The 12,265-nt window shown below is 43.0% G+C and overlaps 1 protein-coding gene across 1 annotated transcript in view; it reads right to left on the bottom strand.

Annotated features, from left to right (window-relative positions):
• Positions 1-11,219, bottom strand: part of SORT1 (sortilin 1) — a 114,341-nt gene extending 103,122 nt beyond the window's left edge. The window contains exons 1-2 of the mRNA XM_044288323.1: positions 10,936-11,219; positions 2,781-2,837 (exon numbers count right to left, since the gene is read on the bottom strand). Coding sequence (XP_044144258.1) covers positions 2,781-2,837; positions 10,936-11,172 — 294 coding nt within the window. The 5' untranslated portion in view covers positions 11,173-11,219. The remainder of the gene's footprint in view (positions 1-2,780; positions 2,838-10,935) is intronic.
• Positions 11,220-12,265: the final 1,046 nt, after the last annotated feature.

The raw sequence follows: 12,265 nt of genomic DNA, 5'->3' as shown, positions 1-12,265 counted from the left end.
TCCCTTATAACCATGTTATAAGGGAAAATAAAGATCGGGTCCCCATCCTAATTGTCTCCTAGCAACCATGCGTAAAAAAAAAAAAAAAAAAAAAAAAAAAAAAATGGGGTCTGCGTTGCGTGAAAAAAAATGCACAATATAGAGCTTGCTGTTATTTTCACCCAACGCACAAGTGATGCGTGAAAATCACCGCTCATGTACACAGCCCCATTGAAGTGAATGGGTCCAGATTCAGTGCGGGTGCAATGCATTCACCTCACGCATTGCACCCACACGGAATTCTCGCCCGTGTGAAAGAGGCCTTAGGTGGTTAATGTGGCTTCCACCATACTAGTCTTCAGCTGTTTGTCTGTATGTGCTGTGCCAATCATGAAGAAGTGTTCTTGCTATTCAAATAATGAAGTGAAACAAAGAAAAGAAAAAATTAAAAGAAAAAAAATATAAACCTGACTGATCTGTTCAAAGCACTAGCCCCAACGCAATTCCCCTAAAAAGGCCTTTTATCTAAAAATAAATAGCAGACTATAGTGGACACAAGTATACAGTGAGTGTTCAGTTCCTCTAATGCCACCTCATAAGAAACTAAGGATTTCAGATACCAATTAAATGGGTTTTCCAAGACTTTATTACTGTATCTGAACAGTGGGGGTCCGACACCCAGGATCCCCGCCGATCAACTCTTTGAGAAGGTAGCAGCACTCACAGCAGCTCACCAAGCACAGTGCCATTCGATTGATAGCAGCTGTTGGTAATGCAGCTCAACCCCATTCACTTCAGGGGGTTTGTTTTAGTTGTTCATATCTCTGGATTGGTAACAGCATTATCTCCACCACATAAGGAGATTTACCTGTTATACCTGTTAGAAATCGAGGCAGGTGTAAAAGCGGTAAAACCTTCTTTTACTTTCAATTTAAGCTGCATTCACTGCCATGCCAATTTCTAACAGCGATATCTTCCAATGTAGTGGAGATAATGCTGCATATGTTTGAAAGCTTGGAATACTGACTTTCAAAGAAGACCAGGCCAATATCTATAGTCCCCTCCACATTCTAGAGGAGGAGCTGGGCAGCTGCAGGAGGAAAGGGAAAAATAAAAATTATATTATATATATTTTTTTTATTAATAAAAAATAAATTAAAAAAAATTATAAATATATTACAAAGAAAAATCGGACAGCACTCCAGACGGTTTCTTCAGTAAAACAGGTAGTGTTTAATCACCAATATGGTGGCAGCAAAAAAAAAAAAAAGCGCCGTTTCGGCTCTACATGAGCCTTTCTCAAGCCTTGAGAAAGGCTCATGTAGAGCCGAAACGTAGCTTTTTTTGCTGCCACCATATGGGTGATTAAACACTACCTGTTTTACTGAAGAAACCGTCTGGAGTGCTGTCCGATTTTTCTTATTGTCTACTAGTGGGTAAGCTCCAGTTACCGTACTTGGACTTTGCACCCACTTTTGTTTGCTCTATAGGTGGTGCTGCCGATAGTTTTTTACATATATATATATATATATTATATATAAAATATATTTATATATAAATTTGGCATTAATCATATCTGTACTGACCCATGGAATAAAGTTGTTATTTATACCACACAAAAAAAAAATTAATATTCATTTTAATATTAACATATTAATAAAACTACAATAAAAAAAAGTTCCAATTTAAATGCGACCGTTAAGAGGTTAAAAGGTGTTCTCCGGAACTTTCTCAGATCAGCGGTGGTCCGATTCCTGGCAGCCCCAATCAGCTGTTCACTATAACTACAGCACTCTATCCATTGTGCCTGGATACAAGCAGCCCTGGAGGAACCAGACACGGCCACTGATCAGTGTGGTTCTGGTACTGGAGAAACGGCAAACAGCAGATCGGCTGCAGGGATTCAATCTGATACTGATAACTTAACCTAAGGATATGTCATCAAACACTTCAGTCCCGGAAAACCCTTCAAGCTGGCAAAAAGATTTCTATTAGGCTACATGCATACGACCGTATGTGTTTTGCAGTCCGTAAATTGCAGATCTGCAAAAAACACAATCACATCCGTATGCCATCTTTTTTTTTTTTTTGCGGATCCATTGTAACAATGCCTAAAACGGACAAGAATAGGACATGTTCTATGTTTTTGCAGGGCTACGGAACGGGCATACTGATGCGGACAGCATGCGGTGTGCTGTCCGAATTTTTTTGCGGACCTATTGAAATGAATGGGTCCGCATCCTATCCCCAAAAAATAAATAAACTTGAACGGACACGGAAACAAACATTCGTGTGCATGTAGCCTTAACATGATGTGGCAAAAGTTGGTGGACAAAAAAATGTAAATAAAATATTATATATAAAAATATTATTTACATATATTCTCCACATTTTTACAAGAATGTGTGATGAATGTGATGAATCTGGCCAGTAAGCAACACCTTCTGTTTCATCAGGAAAACTACTAAGGAGAGGAGCAGCTACTGTTCACTGGTTTCATTCTATTATGTATGGAGTCTTCCGTATTTCAAATTCGCATGTCATGACAGCATGTACAGCATAGTAGGGCCATAGGTTTGAATTTCACCAGGGCAGCATCTTCAAAGTTGTCTCCTCTCATTTTCATTTGTTTCCTCTTACTTTTGTTTCCTTCATCACTTAAGTTAAATTGGCTTTATATGAAATTATAGTACCTGAACAATTGTGTGTGCATGCAAAATAAAAGGGAAATTAGATTTCACGTCCAACTGGGGAACGCTAGATGAAAATATATCTACACCGGAAAAATAAACACCACTTACACCTGTTCCATCTCCAACCCACACCAAAGACAGCTCTCCACTGGGGTCAAACTTGCCCTGGAATATAAAATAAAGCATGAATATAATTCAGTGTTGTCACACATACAATAAAACTTATTTATTATGGATTAACTCTATTAATAACTCTGCAGTCAAGTTTCACAATTCGACTCTGGTCACACCACATTTCGAGACAAACCTCTAGTCACAGGTCTGAGGAATGCGCCCCTGCCTATGCTTATATAAAACAGGTACAAAATTCTTGTTAAGCAGGTTTGAATATAGGTAAAATGCAACTGTTCACTGCCTGTGATATCTTAGATTGAGGAGGCCACCACATATTCTAAAGTCGAGTACTTGACTATACATCACAGGTTGCAAAAGGGTATATGGAGCAGGCTTGGGAGCGTAGTATGTTCTATATGCAGCAGATTCCTGCTTTGTTAAACAACCAATACCTGCCTGCAGTGACCAGGAACAGAGATAACTCTGATCCCAGTCATATAACTCTTTAGATGCCATGGTCAATAGTGACCACAGCATCTGAGTAGACAGACAAAGGGTGGGGGCTCCCTCTGTCCCCCAATTACAACTACAACACTTCTCCCCATAGGTAAAACACATGTTTAATGGATTTGGAAGGATTTTGACTGAACAAGCGTTTAGCCACCAGATATGGATTTTTTGAACAGCACAGCTTTTTCAAAAGGAAAAAAATAAATAAAATTATATATATATATATATACATACACACACACACGAAAAAGTATGTGACCCCTTTGGAATGATATGGATTTCTGCACAAATTAGTCATAAAATGATCTTCATCTAAGTCACAACAATAAACAATCACAGTCTGCTTAAACTAATAAACACACAAAGAATAAAATGTTACCATGTTTTTAAATGAACACACCATGTAAACATTTACAGTGTAGGTGGAAAAAGTAAGACTAATCTCCAGGAAGAGCACAGCGCAGACTGCTCGATGACGTGAAGAAGAATCCTAGAGTGTCAGCTAAAGACTTACAAAAGTCTCTGGCATATGCTAACATCCCTGTTAGCGAATCTACGATACGTAAAACACTAAACAAGAATGGATTTCATGGGAAGCCACTGCTGTAAAAAAAAAAAAAAAAAAAAAAAAAAACCCAACAACAACACACACACACACACACCACACATTGCTGCACGTTTACAGTTTGCACAAGAGCACCTGGATGTTCCACAGCAGTACTGGCAAAATATTCTGTGGACAGATGAAACCAAAGTTGAGTTGTTTGGAAGAAACACAACACTATGCGTGGAGAAAAAGACACAGCACAGATGATGTGGCATGACCTCAAGAAAGCGATTCACACCAGACATCCCAAGAATATTGTTGAACTGAAACAGTTCTGTAAAGAGGAATGGTCGAGAATTACTCCTGACCATTGTGCACGTCTGATCTGCAACTACAGGAAATGTTTGGTTGACGTTATTGCTGCCAAAGGAGATTCAACCAGTTATTAAATCCAAGGGTTCACATACTTTTTCCACCTACACTGTGAATGTTTACATGGTGTGTTCAATAAAAACATGGTAACATTTAATTCTGTGTTATTAGTTTAAGCAGACTGTGATTGTCTATTGTTCTGACTTAGATGAAGATCAGATCACATTTTATTATGACCAATTTGTGCAGAAATCCATATCATTCCTTTACTGGCTACAATCTTCATTAATTTATTTTCAGACCCTCTCCTGACTAGCTCTCATGTATCAGCACATCACGTATCCCTTGTGCAAAAAAAAAAAAAAAAAAAAAAATGATACTGAGGAGTCTATGGTTCTCCTCCACTTGTAGGGTCTCCCATTGGCGCTTCTCTTTCTCCATAGATAAACCCCCACTTTTGAGATTCACCACCTCCCCTGCAGACTGCTTTGTCTGCTTTCTGCAATGTCTATAGTATAGTATTTTATACAGTACCGCTTAAGTGGTGCCCTCCCTGAAGACTTTGACGTTTCATCCCTCTCCACACTCTGATCTGTCACGTACATTAATCGCCCAATGCTAGTATCTCTAACACAGTGAGGGGAGAGCAAGGGTGTTGTCAGAGTAAGAAGAAACTATACAGTCAGCTATATACAAGAATTACAGACTCTACAACAACAAAATAGTAGGACATTTTTAATAAGGAACATTTTGAAAGTAGCTTAAAGAAGAGATAAACCTTCAACAAACTCTGCATTAAATCAATAGTACAGTGTGTGTACATGAGAAATAACATTCTGACCATTATATGACTTTTATCTGGCGCTCAGCTATTTTCGTAAGTCCCACTGAAATGAATGGGAAGTGCACAGCACAAGCCCAGCCACCAATCCATTTACTTCTATGGGGCTTACGGAAATAGCTGAACAAGTGCTCTATTTTCAGCAGTCCCATAGAAATGAGTGGAGGCCAGCCACGCATGCATGGTGCGCCCTCCAGCATTTTGTGGGCTCTTTTCTAAGTATAGGAGCATGTCCAAAAGGTGGGATCTGCACCTCTCAGACATTGCGGACACATCCTAGCAATATGCCCTTAATATCCAAAATGGGACAACCCCTGTAACTGAGGATCAAATAGAACAATTACCAAGTTAGGGTACTTTCACACTTGCGTTAAACTTTTTCGGTATTGAGTTCTGTCCTAGGGGCTCAATACCGGAAAAAAACGGATCCGTTTTATCCTAATGCATTCTGAATGGAGAGCAATCAGTTCTGTATGCATCAGGATATCTTCAGTCCAGTCACTGTATGGTTTTTCGACAGAGAAGATACCGCAACATGCTGTCATGGAGGGTGGCCACGCATTCTAGGTGCACCCTCCAACACTTTGCAGGCTCTGTTATAAGTATAGGTGCAGGACCATGAGGTGGGATCTACGCCTATCATACATTGGGGGGCATAGCCTAGCAATATGCCCCCAATGTCCAAGATGGGCAAACCCCTTTAATACCATTAAAGAGAATCTGTCACCATGAAAATAATCTGTCAGCAGCATGTTACAGAGCAGGAGGAGCTGAGCAGATGAACATGGGACCAACAGAGAAGCCTTCAGCTGCCAAGTTCACATGTAACAGTTCAGCCAGTGTCTTAGGTACAAATCTGCTGACAGATAATCTTTAATCACCCAAGTAGTTTTTTTAAAACTCCCATGAATTAAGATGGCGTTTCAATTGACTCACTTCACAAATACAATGGGAGGTTTCTTTCTGGAGCTAGAAATAGAAGGCAGCAGAAAGTTTAGACATCGAGTTTGTGTTCACATACTATAAACAAAAGGCAAAGCACAGCCCAAAATTGCACAACAGCAGCCCAGATGGTGTACACTATTGGTGCCCCCATGCTTCTTTTTCACTGCGTATGCAAAAAATAAATAAAGCATAAGCACAGTCACATAGGGGCCGATGCCGTAGGGAAGGTTGTTTGGCACTAGGCCTGTTACATAACACTTGCAAAACCAGATATGCAAGTCGCAGATCAGAACCATCTCCATGGGTGACCTGGAATTTACAACTGCCTCTACAATCCAATCTGCCACACTATCAGGATTTTTTATGCAGTTTTTGAAGCCACACCCAGGAGAGGATTCAAATAAACAGGTAATGTAGCATCTGTCCTCTCTCTCCTTTTATCATCCACACCTGATATATAAAAAACCTGGCCGTGTTGCAGGACCTTAAGGCCGGGACGGTTCACATTCGCATCACTGTTTAGTTTTCTGATCAGAGGAACAAAAAAAAAAAAAAATATAACAAAAAAAATTTATATATCAGCACCAACCTTGGAATATATTGGAGATTGGGTGCAAGCTCCAGTGGGAATAGCGTCCCAGGATAACATCAATGAAAAACAGAGCAGCACTCCAGTAAGGTGAAAAGAAGAAAGCTGTTTATTCACCCAGTGGTGAAGCGACGTTTCGGCTCCAACATGAAGCCTTTCATTCAGCCTTTGTCAGACTGTTTGTTTTGGGGATTGAGAAGGAACCCTCTGCCCTTTCCTCCTTTTTGGTAGCTCCACCTATCCGTTTCCCCCCATAGGACCTGGATTGCGTGTTAAAGGGACGAAAGGGCTTCTTTTTATTTTGCTCAGGGAATCCCTTCTTTCTGTCTGCCACTTTTGAGGATGGAATCCAGTACAGGACCAAACACGAAAAGGCGATAGAGCGTCGAAAGCAAAATTATGTTCCATCACCTCCCCAAGATTTCATCCATAGGGCCCTCCTTGCGGAATTTGAGAGAGCAGCAGCCTTGGCGTCGAACCCTTACGGACTCAGCTGAGGCATCCGCCAAAAATGCTGTAGCTGACTTAAGGAGAGGAATGGAATTTAGAATTTCTTCTCTCTGAGTTTTATTCTTAATATGGTTTTCTAGTTCGCTAAGCCAAAAGAACAATGACCTAGCTACGGAGGTTGCAGCTATGTTCGTTTTTATACCCAACATGGATGCTTCAAGATTTTTTCAGAAGAGAATCCACCTTCCTCTCCATCGGATCCTGTAATTGAGAGGAGTCCCCAAAAGGTGGTCTTCTTGACCACCTTCGCTACCTGGACGTCAATTTTCGGTATTAAATATTAATTTAATATTAAATATTTTTAGATCGGTTGGATCAAACAATAATCTATTTTTGAATTCTCTGGGGACTCCCAGCCTCCTCTCTGGGTCCGTCCACTCATCCATGATCATATCCTTTATATTTTCATTTACTGGGAATACTTTTGATTTTTTTTTAGCTCTGAGCCCCCCAAACATCTCGTCTTGGACTGATTGAGGTTTTTGTACCTCCTTAATGCCCATGGTTGTGCCCAATAATTCCGCCATCTCTTCAGACGAAAATAAATACTTTTTCCTGTCTTCCACCATTTCTCCCTCCGACAGTGCGTCTACGTTCTGTCTAGAGGTGGAAGCGTCTTCGTCCATGTCCTCTGTGTCAGAGGAGGATGGAGCGGACACTCTAGATTTTTTCGCAGGCGGAATAGGAGGAGCAGATCTGAGAGAGGCTAACGAGGATTTTATTTCGCTTTGAATCATTGATTTGACATTCATAAGTATGGATGGTTGCTCCTCTTTGACAAGCTCATTAATGCAGGCTTGGCAGAGCTTTTTATTTTAATTTTCCGGCAATCTTTTGCCACAAGTAGCGCATCAAGGGACTTTGGCCTTCGTTCTGGGCTCTTTAATTCCCTAAAAGAGGAGCAACCAGGTAAAAGTGAGCTATTGCAAAAAGGGAGCATAACAACATGATACACATTTTTCCTCCCCACAGGGGAACTCACGGTTAGAGTAGCTGAGGGGGCATCTGTGGGGTCCATTTAATCTGCAGGGCTATCAGGGGCCGACATCTGGAGCAGCAGCCTCACTGGGACGCTAGTGTCTTTTCAAAGCTGCCGCCTTTGAGAGCTTGATGCGGCGTCTAACATCATCTTTGTGCGTGCGTGTCCCAGCCCCTAGCTTCGCGCCCTCAACCTCCTGCCGGCCTGACAGAGAGCAACGCTGCGGCTTCACCCAGGGGTCCACGTGCAGCGCGTTCAATGGTGCGCGGTCAGCTTCCCAATAGAGGAAAGGGGGACCCTGCGCATTGGGGAGAGATTCAGGCCCCCGCTGGAAGGGGAACGAAATCCACGCCATAGTCCTCCTCTGTCCAGCTTAGGACGGAGCCGTCGGAGGTCAGAGGGAAGGGATAAGCGATCCCAAACAGGTATTTAAAAATAACAAACACTGCTATTTTTCACCTCCCACAAGAGGTCTCTCTGTGAGGTGCCCCCGTAGGGACAGGAAACACTGAGGGTGAGTGGGTGGGGGCCTTTTAAACTCTGTGTTCCTGCCCCTACAGAGGTCAAAGGGTCAATCTCCAGGTTGAGCCGTCATGGTGGACAATGTAGAAATACGGATGATGTCCGTGTGCATTCCGCTTTTTTCAGAACAGCTGGCCCCTAATAGAACAGTACTATCCTTGTCCATTACGCGGACAATAATAGGACATGTGCCATCTTTGAACAGAACGGAAAAACAGAAATGAAGGCATACAGAGTACCTTCCGTTTTTGTTTTTTTTGCGGATCCATTAAAAGGAAAAAAAAAAAAAAAGTGTGCAAGAGGCCTAATGCGCAGTTTGCGCTGCTGCTCCTGTTCCTGTAGATTTCCGAATACGATCCCTCTTCTGCAGCAGGAACCACACATCTAGACTTCCCATTTGCCTCAGGTCAGTGTATTACAGGACGGTACGTACTGTGATGCAGGTCTCCAGGCAGTAGTACACTAGCCTGCACCCAGTCACCACCATCCACTTGTAATATAAATAATTCAAAGGACAACTTTTTTTAAGGGGGGAAACAGCAATTTAATAACCGGCAATGTCAGGTTCCCTGTGTGTAAGCAGGCGTATTACAACCACTAAACAGGTAATCGCTTATCCATGCAGAGCTTTAGGGTAGTAAAGGGTTAACCTGTTCCCCATAACCAGGAAGTAAACCTACAATGAGACCAGCCCATGTCCTGGCCCCTGGCGGACACCCCATAAACTCATACATAGAACAGTGGTGCAGGTAGAAGCCCCCCAGAAACTCCTACCAGCATAACACCCCATTCACTGCAGAGACAAGCTTCATGACCTGTTGCCAGAACTGCCTGCCGGATCCGTCAAAACGCATGCAAACAGATGGATCAGGATCCTGATCTGTATAACAGATGCATTGAAATGCCGGATCCGTCTCTCCGGTGTCATATGGAAAAACGGATGCAGCATTTATTTTTTTCACATTTTTGGCAGTCTGAGCATGCACAGACCGCAATTCCGAATCCGTTTTGCTGGAACACTTGGGGCCGGATCCAGCATTAATGCATGTTAATGGGAAAAAGAAAAATGCAGGATCTGGCAAGTGTTCTGGAATTTTGGCCGGAGATAAAACCGCAGTATGCGGTATTATCTCCGTTCTGATCAGTCAAAAAGACTGAACTGAAGACATCCTGAACAGATCGCTCTCCATTCAGAATGCAAGGGGTTATGCCTGATCAGTTCTCTTCCGGTATAGAGCCCCTGTGACGGAACTCTATGCCGAAAATGAAAAACGCTAGTGTGAACGTACCTAGATACAAAATCACATTCAGAAAAAACAACTGTGATACTTTAACCAAAACACATACCATACAAATACACAATGCAAGAAATAGGATTAGATAAAATAGAACGTTCTGACCTTATATGGCCAGTTTTAAAATCAAGTCCCTGTAAATGGTGCGGAGCCTAAGCTCCATTTATATAAAATGTCAGGGTTCCGTATACCAGCATACGTGACACACCCGACACCCGACGTAGTAGCAGCATACGTGACACACCCGACCCGAGTAGAAACAAAGTCCTGCTCCTAGTTCAGTGCGGACTAGCGGTAGGTTAATTGGATAAACCAGTTAAAAACGACAACTTCTCAGTTCATTCAATATAAACAAGCGGCAGATTTCATGATGAATATGTTACACAGCGCGGCAATCGGCTGCGGTGTACTTCGCTTGTATTCACACCGTTTTCTATGACTTCCCGATGTGTGCAGCAGATACGCGGTATGGAATAAATCTGCTTACCCCATTGGTATTGTAGTCTTCTACTTACGGTTCACTGGACCTTCTCTATTCAATCTCCCGTATTGGTGCCGGCAGTATACGGGTCTGAAGTCCGGGAAGACTCAATGTGAACAATGACTTGTGTTTCATTAGCTTCGATTAGATGTCGCGCTACGAATGTTTATTCCCTCCGGCTTCTCTGCAGATCGACTATTTTGGAACACTGGAAAAATTCTCAGACGCGTTTCGAAACACCAAATGTTTCTTCCTCAGTGACATCACTGAGACAAACCGGAGGGAACCTACGTAACCTGCCGCTAGTCCGCACTGAACTAAGAAGGAGCCGGACTTTGTTTCTACACGGGTCGGGTGTGTCACGTATGCGTGCTACTACACGGATGGTATACAGAACCCTGACATTTTCTAGAATATTTGCATGGTATGTGTTTAGATTAAAGTATCGCAGGTGTTTTTTAGGAATGTGATTATTCTTACAGACTACTGGCTAGGTGGTACAGCCAGACCCCAGGTGAGCCTCTAGTCAAGTGTTACTTCCGCCTCTAAGAGCCTCACCAGGTGCGTTTCCTTTTCGAGGACGTCCTGGAAGGCCATGGGCGGCCGGCAGGTCCCATCACTGCTGGGCGACTTGTCGGGCACGGCGCTCCTCCGCACCCGGGAGCCGAGTGGCGCACTGCGCTGCCACACCAGACTGCGGCCATCCCGCTGCTCAGAAGGGAGCAGAGCGCGCGCCGAGCACACAGAGAGCAGCAGCATGAGGGCTCGCAGCCCCGTCCGACCGAGGGAACCCATCTCTAGGCGATATACCCTGCGCTGCAGTCAGCACACTGACAGGTACAATACGGCTAGCCCCTTATTGGCTGGAGAAGACGTCACTCGCCCTGCGTCTCCTCTTCCATTGGTCAGCCAGCTAACCGCTCCGCCCACAGTCAACATCCTTGCTAAGCAGGTGTCAGCTCGGAAGCTCGTCCTTGATTGGCTGTCCCAGGAGCGGTTCACTTGTGATTGGCTGCCGGGCGAGGACAATATTTATGTGCAGCTCACGTGTGGCAGGAGGGAGCGCAGCTCTGTGTCAGGTACATTCTGAGGGCGGAAGGTTTAACCCCTTCAGGACCGGCGTGTGTAGGAAACATTTTCATACACCATAATGCAGAGTTCATAGAGGGGGTCCTCTGCAGGCTAACCAATCAGACAATTTATCCCCAAAATCACAGACAACCAACATTTTTTACTTTGGAATTGGAAAACTATAATGAATGATGAAGATTATAAATAATAACTGTCTATAGCTCAATATACTGCTAATAACTTATTACCAGCATTTAATGTGAGCTGTAAGATAATTACCAACAAAATAATCATGTCAGGTGCCACCAGTTTCAGGTTTGGCGTATAGGGTTCGGGTTAGCTAAGAATTCCGTTATGGATTCTGCTATAACTTATGGTCCGCGGTAGCGGAATCCATAACAGAATGCTTAGATAACCTGAACCCTATACGCCAAACTTGAAACACAAATTTTCTCATCCCTGACCACCAGCCTAAAAAAAACTATGGACTCGTCTATTTTCTTTCACAGATACGGGCCTATTTTTACGGACTGTCCACTGCACACTAATGAAACAGGTACGAGAGAAAAAGATGTAGAGGGTTAATCACAAGACTTACTTGGAACCAAATCCAAGAAGTCTATATAATTATTTGCAGGGCGCCAGAGGAGAAGGAAATAAAAAGTAGGTAAAGAGGAGAGTCAAGTCTGGTGATCGATAGGCTGCCAGATGTGGTCAGTAGTTTGAACTAGTTCAATACGTACATATAGTGAAGATAAAAAAGAGGGAGGGACCACAGTGTGAGGCGCCAATCGAGACGAAAGAAGGTAACAGTAAA

This window comes from Bufo gargarizans, chromosome 3, assembly GCF_014858855.1.
Source record: "Bufo gargarizans isolate SCDJY-AF-19 chromosome 3, ASM1485885v1, whole genome shotgun sequence".
Taxonomy (NCBI): domain Eukaryota; kingdom Metazoa; phylum Chordata; class Amphibia; order Anura; family Bufonidae; genus Bufo; species Bufo gargarizans.
The sequence above is the reverse complement of the archived record's forward strand: the minus strand, read 5'-3'. Positions and strand labels throughout refer to the sequence as shown.